Below are 24,346 nucleotides of genomic sequence, written 5' to 3'. Positions count from 1 at the left end.
AAATAGGCTTTGGAACCAGAGACTGAAGTTTGGAATCTTAATTCAGACAGCTATGTGGACGCTTAATTTAAACCTCAGTTTCATTTCTAAAAAGAAAATAGTAACTATTGGGTGTGATTAGAGTGGAAACTACTATATAGTGAAGCACTGGCAAGTACTAAGTGCTCACCAAAGAGAAGCCATGATCAGTCTCACTCTAGTGATACAAGATTTACTTTTAAGAAGTACATCTGCTATGGGAAAGTTCAAGCTATCTGAAAGCTTGCTTTCTATTAAACCAAAATCTGCTTCCCTAGGACTTCTATTTAGACTAGCACATTTCACTTTTTCCTCTTACAGAATCCAAGAATTAAACACTTTCATTTTCCCCCAAAAATGGAGTTTCTAGGTATATCTACTCTCCTGATGGTTTTCCTCTGAATTTGGCCTAATTTGTGATGTTACTTTCAAAATTCATTAATGTAATGCTCTGATCTTGGTCACCAATACACAATACTTCAATTAATTTAACAGAATTTTAAAGCAAAAACAACAAATTCAGTCCCCCCCCCCAAAAAAAAAATTCAGTCCCTCTTTTTAAAACAACAAAACACAATACACAGTTTGTAGAGCGCAGGTGATAAAGTCTGCCTTCAGCATGCTCCTTTGTGTAAAAAGATGTTTCTTTTATTTTTTAAAGATTTTACTTATTCATGAGAGACAGAGAGAGGCAGAGACACAGGCAGAGGAAGCAGCAGGCTTCCTGGGGAGATCCTGATGTGGGACTTGATCCCAGGACCCTGGAATAATGACCTAAGCCAAAGGCAGACAGTTAACCAATGAGCCACCCAGACACCCCTAAAAAGATGTTTAGAATCAAATATTTGAATTCCCAGATTTTATGACTTTTAAGCATAAAGAAAGGAGAGCTAATGGAGAAATGGTCACTTTGTGAATGAAACCTACCAGGCTTCGTCAAGTTAGCATTAAACATGCAGAAGTAAGGTTTATGAAGCAAACGTAGAAAAGACATGTTAGTAGGGAACAGAAATTACCCAAGTACTTTCTGCAAAGCATTACCTGCATATCCAGTCCACATGATACCAGGCTCTGAGGCCTTTGAGGCCGAAAAGCTACAGAGGAACAGATATTGGAATGTCTCTTCAGTGATCTGCTAACTTTCTTATTTTCCAAGTCTAGGATTTTGATTGCCCCAGAGTCATCAGCAGAAGCCAATAGGTTTTCAGTTTCATTCAATGAAAGACAATTGATTTCTTCTTCATTCACATGAAAATGGTCCAAGGAACCTTTGAGGGACCTGACATCCAGTAAGCTAATGGTTTCTCCATGTGAGGCATAGAGCTTGGTGGGACAGGAGGGAGAGAATAAGATACTGGTAACATCATCAGCCCCTTGGAAGCGTGTATGTCCTAAAGGAGTCCCATCTTCACCCCAAGCCATGAGATCACCACCCTCTGCTCCAGAAGCCACTAGCCCTTCTTGACTTGCATTCAGGCAGAGAATAGGAGAAGAATGTCCACCAGTCCACTTGACTGCCATTATGGCCCAGGAGACTCTGTGAAGAGGGGGAAAAAACTATCATCTCTTATTTAAGAACTAGATGGTAGCAAACAAGTGCAATATGCAGTATTTCACTTAAATATTTTTAAAAGATATCTAAAAAAAAGACATGTGAAAATCAAGTCTGCAAAAGCCTAATTGGACACAGGATTGTGGGGCACCTGGCTGGCATATGTATAAATAGGCTTTCTTTATAATCAGAGCCCCAGGCAAACCTGGTCTACCAGCATTTGATGTGAGACCCACATAAGAATAAACATTATTGGGGCACCTGAGTGGCTCAGTTGGTTAAGTGTCTGCCTTTGGCTCAGGTCATGATCCTGGGGTACTGGGACTGAGCCCCATGTTTGGCTCTCTGCTCAGTGGGGAGCCTGCTTTTTTCCCTCTCCTTCTTCCCCTCTCTACCTCCCTTGCTCATTCTCTACCCCCGAAATAAATAAATAAATACATAAATAAATACATAAATAAATAAAATCTTAAAAAAATCATCAGGCTATATCTCTTATTTGAATAATGTTTTAGAAAATGAGCTCTGGAGTTAGATTCTCTGGGTCTGAATAACTCTACTACCTGTTATTAGCTGGGTGACTTGTATAAAATGAGGGTGGTAATAATAGTACCATTTTATAGGATAGAAAATTAAATAATATATGTAAAGCACATATAATTGTGCCTGGTACATAATGAGTGCTCAGCAAATATTACCAGTGTAACTTTTCCTATTATTTTAAAAGATTTTATTTTTAAATAATCTCTACATCCAACATGGGGCTCAAACCCACAACCCTGAGATAAAGAGTTGCATGTTCCACCAATTGAGCCAGTCAGGGGCCCCTCACTTTTCCTATTTTTATTAGGCTGGTCAAAGTGGCATCACAGATCTACACCAATGGTGGTACTCAAAGTATGGCTTTCAGACCAGCAGCACCACCTAGGAACTAATAAGAACTATAAATTGTCTAATACCCTCTTAGACCAACTGAATCAGAAATGCTGGGGTTGGGGCCCAGCCACATGTTTTAACAAGCCTTCCAGGTGATGCTGATGTATGCTAAAATGTGAGAATGCTTTACCAATAATCATCCAGGGAAATGGTTAAAAATGTAGACCTTTGGTTTACCCTCCAGAGACTAATTCAGTACATTATTTTATTCTCAAGACAACCATTCTGTTTAGTATTATTCCATTTTAAAGATAATAAAACTTGAGTTTCATCGATGTTAAATAATTTGACCAAAGTTATCTGGCCTTTGTACATGGGATCCAATATAAAGGGATCCCAAACTTTTAAATAATAAAGACTGTTTTCTAACAATTCCACTTAACAATACTTTCTAACTAGTTAGTATTCCCTGAAAGTCCAGAAAAAAAAAAACCAAAACCATGAATAATTCATTATTGCTTTTAAATGTACTCACGTATTTTTATTATTATTATTTTTAAAATAAATTTTATTTATTTATGAGAGACACAGAGAGAGAGAGGCAGAGACACAGGCAGAGGGAGAAACAGGCTCCATGTGGGGAGCCTGACATGGGACTCCATCCCAGGTCTCCAGGATCATGCCCTGGGCTGAAGGTGGCGCTAAACCGCTGAGCCACTGGGGCTGCCCTATTATTATTATTTTTTTATAGTTTATTTATCTCTACACCCAACATGGGGCTCGAACTCACAACCCTGAGATCGAGAGTATACTCTAATGACTAAACTAGCCAGGGACTCCATACTCACATCTTTCTAATTACCTTATCACCAATTAACACTTAACAGTAGTACTTAGGTGCACAATTTTGATTCCTGATACACTAGGCATCCCAGATTTATACAATGAAATTGCCACCTAATACTACCCTGCCTCAACCGCCTGTTGGGTAAAGCATGAAAAAGGAAATAAGGGCAATTTACATAACTCCAAATGTTCAGACAAAAGGAAGCAAACAAATCCATATCTGAATAAACATAATGTTTCATTTCATAAGCCAGGGGAGAATTTCCCTAGTGAGAAACTGCCATAGTTGCCTTTATAGTTTCAGATATGATACCTGTATTTAGTCCAATATTCCCTAATACTGTTCTGAAAGATAATTTAAAATACTGGCAATCTGCCTAAGGTTTCTATTCCCAACACAAATGCTTATTTCCTCCCATTTTTAGGCATTCACACATATACAAAATCACTAAGTAGACTGCTAAAAAACCTGTAATCTTTCAGTAATTAAAATAACAGAAGGGTTGAGGGAGGAGGGGAGTAACAGAAACATGGTCACAAAATCATATATAGCAATCTTCAGAAAGATGACAAAATGAGAAAGACAAAAGATACTTTATTTCAGTAGAAGCACTGAATTAGTTTATAGAGGAAACTAATTAGAGACCAAAGCAAGTAAGTTTTAAAAGGAGAGGTTTGGAGAGGAAATGACTCAGAGAGAGGTAAATACAGGGAACTCTGGTGGTTTGATTTTTGCTGACAAGTAATGAAATAGTAGTTAAATAATTTTCTACCACAAAAGACTTTTGCCAAATGTTCAAAATAAGCCATGAAAAAAGGACAGCACAATTTAAAATGAAAAGTATTAACAATATTTTGGCTTAGAGACTTCCACCTGTGGCGACTACCGACGTCACATAATATAGATAATACACTACTTTAAAATAAGAAGTTTGTAGTAACCATTCAAAGGCCACTTAAGTTACAAATAATTTTAACTCTTTTGAGATTGATCACTTTTTTCCTACATTAGTTTTAGTTTTTCTACAGTGAATCAACTTTAAAGTCCAGAAGTCTGCCCTCTATAGCTTTAGGATTTTGTGTGCAGAGAGGTTTTGGATCCCTACTGGGATTTTAGGTTTTATCTGGGACAAGAATGAGACAGAGTTTCTAGTACTTCCATTTCTCCATCACATATCAACCCACAGGGGACCTACGTAAATGCTGACTGGCAGACCAAGTTTTAGCAGGTTTTCTTCCTAATGTAGTATTTTTTAACGGGAAAGATGAACTCAACTTTAAAGACACATTTGGTTAAGCTTACCCCAAAGTGCGATAAATTAGGCAATAAATGGATCTTGGGATCCCTGGGTGGCACAGCGATTTGGCACCTGCCTTTGGCCCAGGGCGTGATCCTGGAGACCCGGGATCAAATCCCACATCGGGCTCCCGGTGCATGGAGCCTGCTTCTCCCTCTGCCTATGTCTCTGCCTCTCTCTCTTTCTATCATAAATAAATAAAAATTAAAAAAAAAGTAAATGGATCTTGTACTTAAAAGGAACTATTATAGGCAAAAGCACTGTTCCTATAAATTTTTCCATAATGGAACCAGTAGTATCTATTAATATCACAAGGCCAAGGTCAGCTCTACCTTAACCTCTATGGACCAGTGTAAAATATAAATTAAACTTCTAATCTCTACATCACATGAATAATATTTACTGATCACCAACCTAGTCAGAAAAATAAAGAGATCTATAATCTTATCATGTAGACTACTGATCACCAAGCAACCAGAGCCCCTCAAATCACTTGTTTACTTAGTCTACAAAATTATTTATTATTTAAAACATACCCAAAAACCATCATCAAAACATATTAAAAGACTACTGTAGTAGAAGACAGTGGGGAAAAAAATGTAGTTAAATCTGGGTTAAATCAAAACAATCTTTCAGAAATGAATTGTCCAGCCACTATTTCTTGTTTTTCTCTTACGGGGAGTGGAAAGCCAGAAAATACGTATAAGTGACATTATCTCCATATTCAGGTATCAGGTCAACAAGCTTCTCATAGGTAATGTCTAAAAGGTCAAGCAGAGCAATTAATCATATCCTATTGTGAATTACTCTAATTAGATAATAGATTCCTTCAACACCTAGTGAGATCATGGAGTGGGCAGGGAAAGGTGGGGTATCTTGAGAGCATTTTTAGAAAGGGTGGAGAGAAACATGGAAACTCTGGTCAGAGGGCAAGAGGGTATTAAATATGGGGGAAGGGCAAGATCAGGAGGGTGATTTGTAGAAACAAAAGGATCCAGTCATAAAGAAAATCTTTTCCAGGGATTTAGGTGGCTCAGTCAGTGAAGCATCTGACTCTTGATCTCAGGTCAGGAGTTTGAGTCCCGAGTTGGGCTCCACCCTGGGCATGGATCCTACTTAAAAAAAAAAATCTTTTCCTATTTTGAAATTTTGCCTGGGCCACTTGAGGGGGGGGGGTACTTTGCCACAGAGGCACCTCAATGACTGGACTAGATTAGTATCTCATCAGATCCTTTCAAGGCTCTACCTCACCTATACCGTGACTGGCAGGATAAATGCCAAAGTTGTTAATAACTGATGATCTCCAAATACTGCTTTAGTTATACTTCCATGTGCCCACATGTCCTTTTCAAGTGTTATACCTCTAAGTCTGTTGATTTTGCCTGGTTCTTTGTCCCCTTCGCAGATGGACCAATTCTACTTATCCTTTTAGATTTTATTTTTTTATTTTTTAAGATTTTATTTATTTATTCATGAGAGACACACACACACACAGAGAGGCAGAGACACAGGCAGAGGGACAAGCAGGCTCCATGGGGGGAGCCCGATGTGGGACTCCATCCCAGGACCCCAGGATCTTGCCCTGAACTAAAGGCAGGCGCTAAACTGCTGAGCCACTGCGGGATCCCCTTCTTCTAGATTTTAAAGAGGGGCACCTGGGTGGCTCAGTTAAGTAAGACTCTTGATCTCAGCTCAGGTTTTCATCTCAAGATCATCAGTTTGAGTCTTGCACTCAGTGTGGAGCCTACTTAAAAAAAAAAAAAAAAAGACAAAAAAATTTAAGTGCCTTCCCAGACAAAATTAGAACATCCTCCTTTGGATGTCCTATAGTTAAAAGTTGAAAAATAAATAAAGAGGGGCGCCTGGGTGGCTTAGTTGGTTAATAAGCAGCTGCCTTCAGCTGGGGTCATGATCTCAGGGTCCCAGGACGGAGGCCCCACCTTGCGCTCCATGCTCAGAGCGTAGTGTGCTTCTCCCTCTTCCCTTCTGCTCATGCATGCTCATTGTCTCTCAAATAGCTAAAAATCTTAAAACAACAACAACAACAAAGAGAAAATAATGAATAAAACTCCCAAACCTGAGATTATACTAACATTCAAATAATATAAGATAGTTACTATCACTATAGCAAGTCTAAGTCAACTTTTCTCCACATGGTTGGATTTTCCAAAGTTGGTTCAGATGTGGAAAAGCTGGATAGCAACCAAAACTATTGAAGGGGGGTCAGCCCAGGTGGCTCAGGGGTTGAGCATCTGCCTTAGGCCCAGGGCGTGATCCTGGAGACCTGGAATCGAGTCCCACATCGGGCTCCCTGCATGGAGCCTGCTTCTCCCTCTGCCTGTGTCTCTGTCTCTCATGAATAAAAAAATAAAATCTAAAAAAAAAAGAATAAAATCTTAAAAAGAAAAGATTGAAGGGCTGTGGTATTAGCACTGGTTAAGTAAAGAATCTGGATTGCTAAGCTGGGAGAAAAAAAAAAACACCTGGGGGGGGGGAACATCTGGGAAGAAGGGACTGGCAAATAATCATCAAACACCATTTACCAGGGAGTAGAAAAGGTAGTAGCTGTTCTTTTAAGCGAAGGACTATAAATGTATTATACACGGCTGGGGAACTATTGGAAATATTTCTTACTACATACAGGCAATGCAGTGGAGTTCACTACCAAGGGAGTCTGTGGACCCGAGACTCATCACTGCATAGTTGTCTGAGAATTATACAGAAGGGCAGCCCCGGGGGCTCAGCGGTTTAGCACCAGCCTTAGCCCAGAGCGTGACCCCGGGGTCGCGGGATCGAGTCCCACGTCGGGCTCCCTGCGTGGAGCCTGCTTCTCCCTCTGCCTGTGTCTCTCATGAATAAAGAAATAAAATCTTAAAAAAACATCATATATAAAACCCAGGTGAAGGAGCCTAACGCAGTGCCCGTCCACAGGATGCTCACTGTTTCCCTAAGCATCCCTTACAGGGCGTCAGACAGCTCTCGGCCGCCGGGGAGAACGCAGTGCAACCAAATGATGCTTCAACTCCCCCGCTTCCAGGAGCCATCTAGCATCACAGCCCCCACACCACCCTCCCTCTCGGGATGTCTCATTATATCAAAACACGCTTCCTTCATCGGCCCACGAATCGGGTTAGCAGGGGAGGCCGGGGAAGGCCACACTTCGTGCAAAAGAATGAAGCACCCGCGGGCTCGCGAGCACTCGGGGCGGGGGCGGGGGGGGGGAAGCAGGGCTCCTAACGACCACCCGACTTGCCGAACACGCGCTGGGACACGTGTCCTGAGAAGTACCGGTGCGAGCCGAGCGCGAAGGGCCGGACCAGGAGGCGGCTTCAGCGGCTGCGGGTCACGGAGGCGCTCGGACTGCGGCCGACGGCGGCGGGGCCGGGGCCGGGGGCCGGAGGGCGAGGAGAGGGCAGTTGCGCGCAGGAGGGTGGATCTGAGGCAGCGGCCCTCACGGGGACACCACCTCACGGGGAAAGGGGCCCAGCAAGGCGACTCTAGACCAAAGCGGAGGACAGTCCCGCAGCCACAGCGCAAGCCTCCTACCTGCGCCTCCCGCCTCCGTCCTCGGCGCCCGGAGATGACCTCACTCGCCGGCGCGACAGCCACATCCGGGGCCGACAGGCGCCGCGGGAGAGCTGCGCATGCGCGCTCGCTGCGTGCCCTCAACCAGTATGGCGGAGCCCCGGGCGCGCCGCGGGCAGGCCGTGCGAGTCGGGCGGTGGCGCCGCCCGCGCTGAGCCGGGGAGGAGGGGCGGGGGACGCCGGTGCGGCCGGTGCGTCCGCCCTCAGGGAGGCGGGGCGCGCGGCGGACGCCCCCGGGCAGGGGCGGGAGCGGCGGAGGGCCGGCGGCCGGCTGAGAAAGGGGCGGCGAGCGAGGCGCGGCGTCCGCAGCCGCGACGACGGGGGGGAGCGGCGGCGGCGGCGGCGGCCCCCGGGCCGGCTGGTGAGGCGATGGCGGCGCCGGCCCCGGGCCCTGGGGCAGCCTCCGGCGGCGCGGTGGGCGGCGCGGGCGCGGGCGCGGGCGCGGGCGGCGGGGGCCCGGGGGGCCGGCTGCCCAGCCGGGTGCTGGAGCTGGTGTTCTCCTACCTGGAGCTGTCGGAGCTGCGGAGCTGCGCGCTGGTGTGCAAGCACTGGTACCGCTGCCTGCACGGCGACGAGAACAGCGAGGTGTGGCGGAGCCTCTGCGCGCGCAGCCTGGCCGAGGAGGCTCTGCGCACGGACATCCTCTGCAACCTGCCCAGCTACAAGGCCAAGGTGAGGGCCCGGCCGCCGGCTGCCCGGGGCGGCGCCTCTCCCGCGAGCACGGAATCGCTGCGCTCCCCGTCCGCAGAGAGCCTCTTCCCTCCGAACTCGTGCTCCTTAACCCGCCCCACTTCCGCGCTGCACACTTTTTAAAGGGTCGGACAGTTGGCAGTCCCCGGTCCCCATCCATCACTGCTTGCAGCGTCCAGTCTTCTCCCGCGGAGACGGGCAGGCCCTCCCCGCCACCACCGTCCCCCTCAGTGCTCTTACCCCGTTTCTTGTTAGATCATCTCAGCTCCCTGGACACCGGCTTAGTTGCTCTGATCTTTGCTAACACCTCACCTTTTCCAGCCTCTGATTTGTGACTGTTTCCCCTCTCCTCCCTCCCTCCCTCCCTCCTGTTTTCGCCCAAGTTTTCTTTAATTTCCTCCATTACGTTTCAGGCTTATAGGTGAGTGTGGTCCTAGACATTCTGCTAACTTTGAAGATACAGGCTTTTTTTTTTTTTTTTAAGATTTTATTTAGTTATTCATGAGACGCAGAGGGAGAAGCAGGCCCCATGCGGGGAAGCCACGACGTGGGACTCGATCCGGGGACCCCGGGGTCACGCCCTGGGCTGAAGCGAAGGCGGCGCTACACCGCTGAGCCACCCAGGGATCCCAAGACACAGGCTTTATTTTTATTTTACTTTTAAAGTTTTTATTTATTTATTTATTCATGAGAGACACGGGGGGGAGGGGGCAGAGACACAGGCAGAGGGAGAAGCAGGCTCCACGCAGGGAGCCCGACGTGGGACTCTATCCCCGGACCCTGGGGTCAAGCCCTGGGCAGAAGGCGGCTCTAAACCGCTGAGCCACCCAGGGATCCCAAGACACAGGCTTTATTTTTATTTATTTTTTAAAAGATTTTATTTATTTATTAATGAGAGACACAGAGAGAGAGAGAGAGAGAGAGAGAGAGGCAGAGGGAGAAGCAGGCTCCATGCAGGGAGCGCTACGCGGGTCTCTATCCCGGGACCCCGGGGTCACGCCCAGGGGTGAAGGCGGCGCTAAACCGCTGAGCCACGGGGGCAGAGGGGGGGGCGGCTGCCCTGGGGGCGGGGGGGGGCTGCCCGACACAGGCCTTAATAAAACGTCCCCCACCGCCCCACGCGCACCACTGAACCGTCCGTCCTAATGCCGCCTTGTCCCCATGTTACTGGCTATTTCCCTGCCAACTTTCTCATAGTTTCACCTCTTGCTGCTGTGCCTCTTCTGTTCCATCTGTCTTCTAATGTGCTCATTCTGGTTTTGCTGCCTTTTTCCTCCTAGATTCTTGGGCATATTCCTGCCTCCTTCATATACAAATAAAAATCTCAAGTAACAGGTTATGATAGGGCTGAGAAGATTCTTCAGGCAATGTCCTATAAACAAAGGCCTTGAAGTTGAATTCAGTCGGATGGATAATAGCTCTTCAGTGTAGCAGTCACCCAGAGCATATAGGAGAGAGGATGAAGTCTGCCCTAGGATGTATAAACATAAGAAATAACATTAATAACTAAAAAAGGGTAGATACCCTTTTTGAAACTAGACTGCCAAGCAGGGGGGGAGTCCGTGTAAGAAGTAATTTTTTTTTCCATGTGAAATAGGTGTAAAATTTATTCTGTAATAAAGCAGGTTTATTTAATACAATAAGAAATGTTGCCATTATATATGTCAACTACCAAATTTTCTAGTAAATGAAATAATCTGTTAATTTCCTAGGACAATATTTGTACATGGTGGATGCTTAGTGGATACTAGTTTTATGTAGTAGGATTCAGAACATTGCAGTTTTGTCCTATTTTGTCTAAAAACAGGTAGGTTTCATATTTATTTATTTATTTATTTATTTATTTATTTATTTATTTATTTAAGATTTTATTTATTCATGAGAGACCAGAGAGATAGAGAGGCAGAGACACAGACCAAGGGAGAAGCAGGCTCCATGCAGGGAGCCCGATGCGGGACTCGATCCTGGGTCTCCAGGAGTACGCCCTGGGCGCTAAACCGCTCAGCCACCCGGGATGCCCCATTTTATTTAGTTTTTATTTTTTCATAAAGCTTACTGTTTTTACTTATTTTGAATTAAGACCTTTCTGTAATTGGTCTGTAATAGATATATTTACATGAGTCAAGATTCATTAAACAGTGTGTTAGGTAATGTGTTCATGTGAGTCAACAAGTAAAAGAAGCAAAATAATATCAGCAAAATGTCTTCCTTTTGCCCTTTCTGCCAGCTACCCAGTTTAGTTTCCTTTTTTGGAGGCAACCTGTGTTACCTGTTTCTTTTGTATCCTTCCAGAGAGATATTTTGAGTTTCTTAGGTTTTTAACACTGTATATGTCTCTCTACCACACCTGTGATATGTACTAATCATGTGTTCGTTCAGATGTTGGGGAACTTTTCTTGAATGTCTTGAGAATAAAAAGGTTAATTCAAAAGAAGTTAGATAGCCTATTAAGGAAGTCCTCAGTCAAGTAAAGAAGAAAAATGTATAGTAATAACTAACACATGATACAAATTGCTTCTGTTAGAGATGTATATAAATACAGTATCTACTAGAAGTATATATACACACACACTAGAATTTCAGTGAAAGGAGAGATGTACAAGTTGAATAAATCTTGGAGAAGGTTTGAGGTTAGGATTATATTTGAGCTGAATTTTAGGATAGGGAAGGTTTGAACATTTTACTAAGAACTACTACCCAGAACAAGAGCAAGACAAGAAGAAAGCAAAGGCTCTATACAGCATATGTTTTTATTTAAAAAAAAAAAATAGTGAGTCTGAGGCACTGTGCTCAGTTCTGCAGATACAATGGTGAATAAAAACAGACATAAAACTCATGGATGCCTTGTTTGTGGAGCTTATAGTTTAATGGAGGGAGAGTAGATAGATATTAATCAAATAATCAGTTATAAAATTGCATCTGTGACAGGTACTATGAAGGAGAGGTGCGCAATACTCTGAATGTTAGTAATGGAGGATTTGACCTAGGTATGCAGGCCAAGAAAGGCTTTCTCTGAGGAAATATGCATGATCAGAGACTTGAACAATAAGGCCAGGGGTGAGAAGAGAGCCTTCCAGAAGGGAGATTGATGAGAACGAGGGACAGAAAATACATCAGTGTGGCTAGATCATAGAGAGCCAAGGTGAGACAAGTTTGAGAGAAGATTGGAGAGGTGGACTGAGGCCAAACTATAGGGAAGCCATTTTAAATTGTAAGCAAGAGGGGGTTTGGTGATGTGATTTTTTTTTTTTTTTTGCATTTTTAAGAGGTTATTTCTGACTTCGATATAGAGAACAGATTGGAGGAGGACCTTAGAAATACAGGTAGATCATTTAGGAAGTGGGTAGTAGAGGAGATGGGGAGAAATGTAGGAAAGATTTAGGAAGTAAAATCTACAGGACTTGGCAATAGATTGGAAATAGGGGTGAGGGATGGGGAGGTGCTAAGAATGACTTCTAGATATCTAGATTATATAATTACGGGAATCACCTGGGCTAGATTTAGGAGGAATAGCAAAGAGTTCAATTTTGGTAGAGTAGAATTTAGTTTTTTTGAGACATCTGGGGGATTTCAGATAGGCAGCTGTTCGGTTTGGAGCTTAGAGGAAGGGCTAAAGATATAAAAGGGTCTAGTGAGATTGAATTGTAGAAGTGGGAAATATGATTATAAAGGTAAGTTGAAACTAGATATATCTTGGTTGTTCTTGGCATATAGCCTTCAGTGTATAGTTTGGGCTTTGTTCTGTTGTAAACCATAGAAGTTTGTTTTTGTTTTTTTAATTTTTATTTATTTATGATAGTCACAGAGAGAGAGAGAGGCAGAGACACAGGCAGAGGGAGAAGCAGGCTCCATGCACCGGGAGCCCGACGTGGGATTCGATCCGGGGTCTCCAGGATCGTGCGCTGGGCCAAAGGCAGGCGCCAAACCGCTGTGCCACCCAGGGATCCCAACCATAGAAGTTTGAACAGAGGAGTGATAAGAGCTGTGCTTTAGAAAAACTAGGCCATAAGATGAATTGGACAGAGCAGGGCTTAGTACCTATACCAGAGATACTTAAGACCTGAACAAGCATGTAGAGGAGAGAAAAGGATGGCTAGGAAAACTATCACAGAGAACAAATCTACATAGGTGGACAGCTGACTGGGGGTGAATGAGATGAGGAAGGAGGAAGAGTCAGATAGGATTTCCAGGGAGCTTATGTAACTAAGAGGAAGATGGAAACATGCGTGGGATAGCATAAAACTGGAAAGTATTTGGAGTTGCCAGTCTTGCTAGGATTCGTCTTCTTTTTAAAAGTTCATATTTTACATGTCACCAAGGAACATCAATTATTCCAGTCATATTTAGTATCTATAATATGGTCTCTAATTTTCAGACCTAGATTCTGAAGTAGGTCTTTTTTTTTTTTAAGATTTTGTTTATTTGTTTTTTTTTTAATTTTTATTTATTTATGATAGTCACAGAGAGAGAGAGAGAGAGAGGCAGAGACACAGGCAGAGGGAGAAGCAGGCTCCATGCACCGGGAACCCGATATGGGATTCGATCCCGGGTCTCCAGGATCGCGCCCTGAGCCAAAGGCAGGCGCCAAACCGCTGCGCCACCCAGGGATCCTGATTTTGTTTATTTGTTCGTGAGATACCCAAAGAGAGAGATAGAGAGGCAGAGACACAGGCAGAGGGAGAAGCAGGCTCTATGCAGGGAGCCCGATGTGGGACTTGATCCCAGGACTCTAGGATTACAACCTGGGCTGAAGGCAGGTGCTAAAATGCTGAGCCACCCAGGGATCCCCCTGAAGTAGGTCTTAAAGTTGTTTGTTATAAAGTTTAGGTTGTGTATGATACTATGAGACAGGAGCTATGGATTGTTTTTATTTGCTAATTTGTGTTTTATTTATTTTTCCATTTCATCTGAAATTTTCAGATGAATATCTGAAATATAAAGGATATAAGTAAAAAGAAAAATTATCAGAAAGTTAAGGACACTTAACATAATCACAATGTCAGTATCAATAAAATATAAAGAAATTAACAATTCCTTAATATAGACAATACAGTGTTCAAATTTCCAATTGTTTCATAAATGTCAAATGTTATATTTTTAATTTTCAGTTTATTTAACCAAGATGTGTATAAGGTTCTCATGGCAAGCAATTGATACATCTCTTAAGGCTATTTTAGCCAACAAATTCAGCCTCCATCTCCCCTAACTCCCATTCCTGCAACATCTCTCTTAAAGAAATCAGGTTGTTTACCCTCTAGAGTTTTCAAACTTTGTAGATTTTATTCCCATAGTGTTTCTTAACATGCCCTTCTGTCCTAGACTGAGAGAGGTTTGATCAGTTTAGGTAAGATTAGTGTTGGTGTTCTTGTTTTTCAGTATATTTTATACTAGAATCAAGTGGTAGGGTTAGATACAGACTTAAATGTTGTGTGGTGCCAACGATAGTGGATAAGAATTTAGGAGAGAGAAATTGTGGTTTAGGTGGTCCTGTTTAGAATACCTTCATAGAGTTGGCAAGACTAGATCTGGTCTTAGAGGATATAGGATATGTTAGAGGAGGAAAGCAGGTAAGAAGTTAGAAAGGGAAGTACAAGGAACAAGACTTGGAGGAGGGTTTGAAAGCCAGGAAGAATAATTTACAGTTGATATGGTAGTTGTTAGGGAACCATCAAAGGTTGTTGAACTGGGATGAAGTATTATAAAGGTGCTGTTTTAGAAAGATTGGTCTGGAAATAATTTAGGTAGAGAGTTAAGGACTGAGTTCTGGAGCGTTTCAGGGGCAGAAGTAGGATGGTCACCAAAAAAGAGGACAGTGAAGAAAGATGAGTCCAGAGTAACAGGAAGAAGTCCTAGCAGTTTGAAGAAGAGGCTGGCAACAGTGCCTTTGTGAGAAAGAGAAGAAGGATAGAGAAAAACAATGGGTAATTATAAGAATTGGGGACTAGGCATAGGTAAGTATTACTTAAATATTTTATAATGAGGATTTTATAAGGTATATTTTAGTTAAACCCTTGAGTTTTTTAATACTTAATATTTTGGGGACATTTTACTCTCCCATTTGATCTTATGTTCTGATTTGTATGTGCTTAAAAGTGAGTGATATAATTTCCTATCTGTTGAGATAGGAAAAAATGTAGAAAAACTTCAGTATTATAGTCTTTTAAATCAAGCATGGGTTTTGTGTGTTTTTTAATGTCTCTGCTGTGCAGGGCAACAGTGAAGCAGTGAGGTACTGGCTAGTAGTAACTGAACACTGATGAAGGAATACCTGACTTCTTGCTCTGACTAGCTGTTGACTTCTAGGTCTGTGTCCTCCTCCCTGTGTTGCACTGTTTCTTTGAGGCCCTTCCTAATGATGAAATTCTATGATTCTGACGTTGGTGGCTCAGGTTAACTAAAGCAGTAGGCCGCAGCCTTTGACTGCTTTGAGGTAGTTTGAATAAAGTAAATAAGAGATTTTCAGAAAACATACAAATCAAATTATTTCCCTCCCCCAAATAAAAAACTTTAAATTATTAAAGCATGAGAAGTGTTTAGTATTTGTACAGATAGAAATTTTTATACTGTATACTGTATTTTGGAAGCTTAAAAAACTGACTAGTGAAGGTCAACTAACCTGTCCTATCAATGGTGGCTATACTTAATGACTATCTCCTTATAAATTCTGGTATTTGAAACTACATGATATTTATGGGGTTATTTGATTTGGTGAAATGAGGGTGGTGCTGCAGCAACGTATGAGGAATAACTAGGAAGGAGGCTGAGGATCTAACATAGTTTGTGGTTATTAAAATTTTTCATAAACTTTAGAGTTGCTGTGACTAAGTTCTCCATTAAAGTATTTTTTTGATGACAGCATTGCCAACATAAATTGTACTTCCCTTAACTTTTTGATATAAAAATACTAAATATAAACAAAGCTAGAGAAAATAGTTTAATGAACCTCCCAAACTGTCACCAAGCTTTACCAGTGATTAAATTTCATGGACCGTGTAATTACATGTTTACCCCACCCACTTTCAAAGCAATTCTGAGATATTGTCATCCATAAACATTTCAGTATTATCTCTAAAACAAAAGGATTCTTGTGTATATCTTTTGATATTTTAAGAAGTTGATTTGCAGAAGTTGTACTATAGTTCAGAATTTTGATCAATAATGAAACAATGTAGGGCAGCCCAGGTGGCTCAGTGGTTTAGCACCGCCCTCAGCCCAGGGCCTGATCCTGGAGACCTGGGATCAAGTCCCACATGGGGCTTCCTGCATGGAGCCTGCTTCTCCCTCTGCCTGTGTCTCTACCTCTCTGTGTGTGTGTGTGTGTGACTATCATAAATAAATAAAAATTAAAAAAATAAAATTAAAAAAATGAAACAATGTAACTTAAAAAAATATATATCACTTTATTGTTCAAACACATGAAGCCTAAGGTCTGGGTACTTTTTTTGTTAAGAGAGAGAAAGAGCATGCATGAGTGGGAGTGGGGATGGGGAAGGAACAGAGAGGTGGGGAGAGAGAAAATCTTAAGCATGCTCTACCACCAACCCAGGGCTCCATCTCACAACCCTGAGATCATGACCTGAGCTGAAGTCAAGAGTTGGATGCTTAACTGATTGAGCCACTTGAGGTGCCCCTAAAGTTTGGGTGCTTTTTAACGTTTAAGAAAAATGAAATTTCTGTTTCTTTGGTGTGTTTTTCATCTTTTCAGGTACGTGCTTTCCAGCATGCCTTCAGCACTAATGACTGCTCCAGGAATGTCTACATTAAGAAAAATGGCTTTACTTTACATCGAAACCCCATTGCTCAAAGTACTGATGGTGCAAGGACCAAGATTGGTTTCAGTGAGGGCCGCCATGCATGGGAAGTGTGGTGGGAAGGCCCTCTGGGCACTGTGGCAGTGATTGGAATTGCCACAAAACGGGCCCCCATGCAGTGCCAAGGTTATGTGGCATTATTGGGCAGTGATGACCAGAGCTGGGGCTGGAATCTGGTGGACAATAATCTACTACATAATGGAGAAGTCAATGGCAGTTTTCCACAATGCAACAATGCACCAAAATATCAGGTGAGAAACTGGGTAGTTTCTCAGTTACGGGCCTTTGTCAAATCATACTTTGATTTGTTTTAAATTTACACAATTTTATATAGCAGCTTTGTATGTATTTCTGGTAATTTAAAAATAAATAGTGTAACTCGCCTTTCTTTTCTACTCTAATAATCTTTTGGTATTTCCCTGTTTCCCGATACATATTTGACCTTGAGCAATCTGTCTTTGCTCTAACTTGAGAGTTGGCAAACCTTTTTGTACAGGGCAGGTAGTAAACATTTCAGGCCTTGTGGTCACCACTATTCAAGTCTGTTGTTAATAGTACAAAAGCAGCCATAAATGATATGTAAATGAGTGAGCATAACTGTGTTATAGTAAAACCTTATTTATGGGCCACAGGCAAGACTTGGCTCAATGACCATAGTTTCCCATCTCATGCTCTAGATTGTCATCTTTTCTATATCGTGGCACATCCAAATCTACTTTCTCTAGACTTCTTACTCCCATAAATGCACCTATGCACATGCATACAAATACCCTCTGCTATTCATTAATCTGTTTATGGATTCAGGGCCTCAGGAGGTATCAGTGATTTCTATAAGACAGGCAAATTCATGCAAACCACTGCATTTTTTTATTCTTTTCATCTTAATGTTATATCATACTCATTTGATTCTTGGGTCAAAATTATAGTTCCTATTTGTAAAAGCCATATGATTACCATAGGGTCAACTGAGTTTAAAACACAGAAATCTGATAAGAAATTGAAATTTTTGGGATCCCTGAGTGGCGCAGCGGTTTGGCGCCTGCCTTTGGCCCAGGGCGTGATCCTGAAGACCCGGGATCGAATCCCACATCGGGCTCCCGGTGCATGGAGCCTGCTTCTCCCTCTGCCTATGTCTCTGCCTCTCTCTCTCTCTCTGTGACTATCATAAATAAATAAAAAAAAAATAAATAAAAATAAAAAATTTGAAAAAAAAAAAAGAAATTGAAATTTTTAAGGAATTATAGATTTAAAGGAGTCATTTCATAATGATAAGAGAATCCGATAGGGAGATATAACAACTGTAAATATATCTGCACCCAATAATAGAGCCCCAAAACACATGAAGCAAAAACTTACAGAACTGAAAGAAGGAATAGATAAATTACCAAGTATAGTTGGAAATTTCAGTACTCATTGTTTTTAAGTCTGTTTTGTCTGATGTTAATATAACTTCAGTTTTCTTAAGCTTACTATTGCAAGGTATCTCTTTTTCTCCATTCTTTTACTTTAATCTATCTTTGTCTTTAAAATGGGTCTCCTAGAGGGCATATAACTGGGTCTTCTCTAACCCAATCTTATTATCTCTGCCTATTGATTTGAGTGTTTAACCCATTTACATTCAATGTAGTTGTTGGACTGCTTGATGTGGTCTGTGTTTTTCTATCACTGAAGCTATGTTCTTGTTTAAGAAATATTTTTTCTCCTTGTTTTTTGGACCAGATTATTTCTCTTGCTCCATCTTCAAATTTATTGATTCTTCTTACCATTTCAGTTCTGCTGTTAAGCCAGGCTAGTGAATTTTGGTTATTGTACTCTTCAGCTCTAAAATTTTCATTTGGTTCTTTATTGTAGTTTTCATTTCTCTATTGAGAATCTGTATCTGTCCATCAATATTAGATTTTTCTTTAATTCTTTGCACATATTTATAATAAGTGCTTTGAAGTCTTTGCCAAATCCAATATGTAGGCCTACTTGGAGTCCGTTTCTGTTGATTCCTTTTTTCCCCCAGAGTATGAATTGCACTTTTCTGTTTCTTTTCATATCCAATCATTTTTAAATTGAAAATTGGAAATTCTAGATAATATGTATTAAATACTGGGATCTTTTATTTCTAGAAATCATTTTATTTTTCTGAAAATTAGATGTTCTAGTTAACTTCCTACTAGATTTGATTCTTCATCAAACTGTAAATCCTTGTCTGCCCCATGGTGTACAGCAGCTTATGTCTTTGTTCAGATTTTGGGGTTTTAGGGAAAGAGGGGTTGGCTTCTAGCTGCTGTTTTTCCAGCTTGATTCTGTGGAGATTTTCCCTGTGTCAGTGTAAGACTGTGATCACACAATGATTTGGGCAATTTATTCTCAGATTTTGGGGCTCATCCTCTTTGTGGCTCTGTTGCTTCTGGAGTTCTTCCTCTGTTTCCAGTTGCTCTGCCATCTCCCAGGTTTTGTCCTCTGACACCTAAAGCTAGTACAATTTCTGCTTTTGCTCTCTGTGGCATGTGCATGCTGTATGCTCAGTCAAAGGTGAAGCAAACTTGCAAATTTCACCAGGAGTGGTTCTGTCATTTTAGTTTCCATCTTCTGTTAAATAGGGATAAATCTTAGGATAGATGGGAGGATTAAATGAGATAATACACATAAACCGCAAAATGAATACCCAGCAAAATATTAACTTTTTGTTTCTATTTTTTGTTGTTTGTTTTGTTGGTGGCAATAGTGATGATGGTGACGAGGATGTTCTTAGGTCCATAAAATGGGGCGCAAATTAATAAATTAGGCAAAGGGAAGAAAGAAGCAGATGTTTGTAGTTGTCTGTAACAGAAAATACAGTGAAGGAGAGTAACAACAACAGCAGGAATTAACATAATTGGGAAGTACTAAATTTGATTTTTTTATTGCAAATGTTAGGACTTTCTCCTCCAAGTATATAGATGTACAGCCTTTTGTAGATTCAATTATAAAAATAAAACATCCTTATTTGTCTGCTTAGTTTTCCATGTGGGAAAATATTTGGATATATTGTGCTTCTGCTTTAGTTTAACAATCAGTGCTGCTGTTTTTATAACAAATGGGTGTTTTAAAGCAGTGGCCCATAAAATGACTAATACGCTTATTCTACATCTGTAGAATCTATAGTCAGGTTTGACTCTTCATGATTATGTAAGTTCCAAAGTGTATGTAGAACTGCTTTATAAACTTTGTGTTTTTATTATAGTAATTTTTTATTGTGATAAAATATATACGTTATTTATTGTTTTAACTGTAAGTATACGATGCAGTGACATTAGTATACTCACAATGTGTGTATCCATCACCACTATCTATACCTAAGACTTTTTCATCTTCCTCAACACAAACTCTGTGTCCTTTAAACAGTAACTTCCCATTTCTCTATTCTTAATGTTTTCAGCTTGTTGATTTGTATCTTATTTCTTCTAGCTATGCACTTGGTGAGTTTCCTTCTGACCTTTTGGTGTCTCTTTGCAGATAGGAGAAAGAATTCGAGTCATCTTGGACATGGAAGATAAGACTTTAGCTTTTGAACGTGGATATGAGTTCCTGGGGGTTGCCTTTAGAGGACTTCCAAAGGTCTGCTTATATCCAGCAGTTTCTGCTGTATATGGCAACACAGAAGTGACTTTGGTTTACCTTGGAAAACCTTTGGATGGATGACAGTGGCTTTTCTGGAATGAAAGACAGAATGGAAGAGATATCTGCTTATGGAAAGTAGAATCATGAAGTGACAGTGTCATACATGCATGCCCAAGAAACATCCTGAAAAACACATGAAATTGTTAACTGGAGAAGCAACTCTACAGCAGAGATTATCTTAGTGTATCCTCTTTCTACTGGGCCAGAAAAATCCTCAGGGTTGCAGTTGGTTGAGTGGGCAGTTGACATATGCATGTTGCAACAGATTTGGTCTCTAAGTTAGCAATGTGTTAATTTCCAACTTTTAAGGTGAGATTTTAGAGATGCTATAAAAGGGATAAGATAAGGAAATAGCAAGATTTTTAAGTAGTGTGTTTGTGAAGAAAGACTGATCCTGTTTTACAACTGCCTGTTTTTTCTCCAGACCCTTTTTCCCAGCCAGCTTGACTAATAGAAAAGTATGAAACTGGTTGGGTTTTATTTAATATTTTTAATATATTGAGAAGCATGGTCTGCCTGGACTGCACTTCTCTAACAGTGAGATGTAAAATTGTGCAGCTATTTTAAAAGTTGTATATATAATAAGTGTGTAAAAAAAAACTGTAAAAAAAATAGGACAAAGGGGTTGCTTTGTTCTAGTTCAATTTCTTAAAAACCACTACATGGTACAAAATTAGAATAACATTTAGGGAAAATTAGGTAACTACAAAGAAGAGGATTTTAAGAGGAGATGTGTTATATTGGCTCATTTTTAAATTAGTTTTGTTTACAGTTTCCATAGCTATTACAGTCTGGTTATTTTTCTTTTAATGATCAAAATTATTGTAAAGATCCCTCAGTCTCCTGGTTTAAGATTGAGGCAAGGCAAATCTATTTCTAATTATACATATGTCAGTAGTAGTAATGATAATGTACGTCCTCTAGTATCTGGTTTTATTTTTTGGCCTTTTGAGAAAGTGTCTCATAACAACACAGAACATTGCCATTTGCTCTTACAGGCCTCAAATATGAAAGCTGTTAGTCACAGACCTAAGGAAAAGGATTAATGGTTCTTTTATTTTGTAACTTTATAATGCTGTAGATATTATAATTTTTTTTTAATTTTATATTGTTTACATCATGGCAACAAAATCTAAGCCTCAAACTCTTCATTGGGGTTATCAAGAAAATGTTTACTCACCCACCTGAAACAGTGCCAGCCTGAACCCAGGTTAAGAATGTTCTTAATCTCATTATAGATAATTGCCCCCATGGGACTTGAAATAAAATACCTTGTGCTGTAAACTTCAGGTTGGCAATATTTTGAAGGTTTCCTTATAGAAGAACTTGACATTAATTCCTATTCTGAGTTTTTGACTAATAAATCTGATTTCACTAATACTCTTTAATTAATAACATATGAGCCGAGATTTTCTTTTATAAGAGAAACAACCATCATCTTTCTGTATGAAAGTATATAAATACATGGTTTCAGATACATCTTTGTGATAAGAATTGATTAAGGCAGGTGGAATCTTTGCCTTTGAGCTTATTGCTGTGTGTAATTTTGTTTTAAATCTTATCAAATTAGGGATAGCAAGCAGCTGGCTGGGGCTTTTGGGTTGCTACTTGAGAGTTAAGATTATCAATATTCTTATGAAGCAGGGAATTTCAGTCATGAACAAAGATCTATTTTTGCCACCTGACAGGTTTACAAATATTTATTGTGTATTTGGTATGTTGCTAAAAAGCAAAATCTGTTAAAGATCCTTTTTAATATCCATGTCAAAAAGAACCCTCCTGGAAACCATATTTAGTAGTACAGAGCGAAATTATATGTTAAATGTATTAGAGACTATAGCTGCTACAGAAATTGATTTTTCTTGGTGTAGAACAACTCAATTTGGCAAAGTTTAAAATTTGAAGAAAAGAACTGATTCAGGATGCAGATTGATAAATGATGAAACAATGAAGTCCCTTATGTGCTTTGTGTTTTTTCAGGGTGTGATATAGCCAATTCCAAGAGCTTTTGCTGAGTTTTGTTTATAACTTCTGTTTTGTCCTATTAGTATAACATTCATTTGTAACAAAGTTTGGAAGGTGCTGAATGGAAAACAGAAACACATGGTTATTGCACATTGAACCTAGAATCAAATAATTGCCTAAGTATTTAACAACAAGCCATTCTTATCTCAAAGACTTAAATTCTCTAATATGCTATTTGCAGATTTTATAAAATGGAGGTTCATATTTAGAATGAACATCAGGGGAATCTAGAGCCTTCATTTATAACCTGATAAATTATTTTATTACTGGAGACCAATAGTAGTTGTATAGAGAATATTAAACTGTTACAATATTTAAGGAAAAGGAATCTCTTGTTGATACTGAGAGAGCTTTCAAGTAGAATACAGTTGTACCTGAAGGTTAAGTATAAATCTTCTAAACCAGTGATTCTCACACTTAACTTTGGAGTCATGTGCATTTTGAAAAATATTGATGTATCCTAAAATTCTGATGTTAGTCTGGGGTATGATATGATCATAAGGATTTTTTTAAACTTCCTGGGTGATTTCAGTATGCTGCTAAGGTTGAGTTTTAAATTCACCTTAAGTTTTCTCATCTGCAAAATTAAAAAAAAAAAAAAAATCCTTGCTCCCTCCCTTTACTACCTCACAAGCATATTGAGGGCAAAGGAGAAAATAATGGGAAAAATACTTGTATGCTGGATAAAATGTGCTATTGAAAGGCAAAACAGTGTTAGTTGTATTTCAACTAAAACTATGATCAGGAAAGAAAAATGTGTAATTGAATTTACTTTGTTGACTTGGGAAATGGAGCATTCTCTTCGGTTCTTTAGCGAAGCATGCAGATGTGTAAACAGACTATTAATATTCATACTATGGTTTTCTGTTAAACTTGAGATAGGCTGTTTTAATTATTTGGTTCTACATAGGGAAGAAATATTGAGGCTTAAAGTCTGTAATGGCCAATGGCTCATAATTCATTAAAACTTTTCGTACAAGGAGTTCTGTGGTTAATATCATTTCATAGTTGCCATTATTTTTTTCATTATCTGACTTGAATTTTAAGCCATTTATTTCATCTTCATTCTTATGTAGGTTTAGGTATAGATTTTATAAAGCACCTAAAGCAAGTCGGTATTGCCTGGTTGAATACTTAAATTCACGGCTCAGTGGTTAGGCATCTTCTGTCTTTTAGATATGATTTGACCTGGGAAAGAGAGTTGAGAAAATAACAGCCCTAAATCAGATAAAAGGTATTACAATTACTTTTAATTTAAGTTCCCAAACTGCTGTTTATATAGACTATAATGCTAATATTTTTTGATCTTTTTAAAAAGATAAAAAGTTTTGAAGAACTAGAAATGTAAAGAGTTTTAAGAATTACTTTCTGGAAACCAAGACTGTCACCATCAGGACCACTCTGAAGCCCTCCTGGAAGGAACAGTCCATAACCAATCCAAATACTATCCTCATAAAGCATTCCTGATTTATCTAGCTGAATGTAATCTTTGCTTCCTTGAAATTTCCCTATTTTTATATTTAACTTAACTCATGCTATATTACTTTATACCTTGTATATATTTATTTATATTTATTATTTGTTGGTGTCTTATCTCCTCTCAACATCTTAGGACAGGATCTCTGATGGACTCATCTTTATGCCCATATCATCTAAGCCCAGTAGGCAGGTGCTCACAAAGATGCTGAAGGAAATTATGTAGGGAGACTAAAGCTGCTCTGAAATTACCATAACAAAAGATAGGTGGGAAAGAAATTCTGTATCGTGTTGAAATGAAGCACGAAGGAACGGAATAGAAATCTAAGGCTAATAAGGAAGAAATAATGACTGTGAATGCATTTTAGCCATTCCCCTTTATTCTTAAATATTGATATACTGATTTAGTTTTTGGTGTAGATTTCATATTTGTTTAGAATTAAAATTAGAATTCTGTATTTTAATTTTTTTGAAATTCTGTCATTTTGCTTTAGTTTCGTAATAAAAAGTTAAAACATAAA

The 24,346-nt window shown here is 40.1% G+C and overlaps 2 protein-coding genes across 7 annotated transcripts in view; one reads left to right on the top strand and one right to left on the bottom strand.

Moving 5' to 3' along the window:
* Positions 1 to 8,736, bottom strand: part of WDR53 (WD repeat domain 53) — a 13,815-nt gene extending 5,079 nt beyond the window's left edge. Inside the window, exons 1-2 of one of the 6 annotated variants that reach the window (XM_055316060.1) lie at positions 8,134 to 8,157; positions 1,060 to 1,555 (exon numbers count right to left, since the gene is read on the bottom strand). In XM_055316060.1, coding sequence (XP_055172035.1) covers positions 1,060 to 1,539 — 480 coding nt within the window. In that variant the 5' untranslated portion in view covers positions 1,540 to 1,555; positions 8,134 to 8,157. The other 5 variants (XM_055316061.1, XM_055316059.1, XM_055316062.1 and 2 more) reach the window with 5 other exon arrangements.
* On the top strand, positions 8,542 to 24,346 carry FBXO45 (F-box protein 45). Its single transcript, XM_055316065.1, has 3 exons — positions 8,542 to 8,844; positions 16,568 to 16,924; positions 20,160 to 24,346. Exons 1-3 carry the CDS (start codon positions 8,542 to 8,544, stop codon positions 20,343 to 20,345), a joined length of 846 nt encoding a protein of 281 aa, XP_055172040.1. The 3' UTR covers positions 20,346 to 24,346.

The sequence above is a fragment of the Nyctereutes procyonoides genome, unplaced genomic scaffold (genome assembly GCF_905146905.1).
Source record: "Nyctereutes procyonoides isolate TBG_1078 unplaced genomic scaffold, NYPRO_anot_genome, whole genome shotgun sequence".
NCBI lineage: Eukaryota > Metazoa > Chordata > Mammalia > Carnivora > Canidae > Nyctereutes > Nyctereutes procyonoides.
This window is presented reverse-complemented; position numbering and strand designations above follow the sequence as displayed.

Coding starts and splice junctions, on each gene's coding strand:
- FBXO45 (XM_055316065.1), top strand. CDS start 8,542: ATGGCGGCGCCGGCCCCGGGCCCTGGGGCAGCCTCCGGCGGCGCGGTG. Junction 8,845..16,567: donor TGCCCAGCTACAAGGCCAAG/GTGAGGGCCCGG, acceptor TCATCTTTTCAG/GTACGTGCTTTCCAGCATGC. Junction 16,925..20,159: donor ACAATGCACCAAAATATCAG/GTGAGAAACTGG, acceptor GTCTCTTTGCAG/ATAGGAGAAAGAATTCGAGT.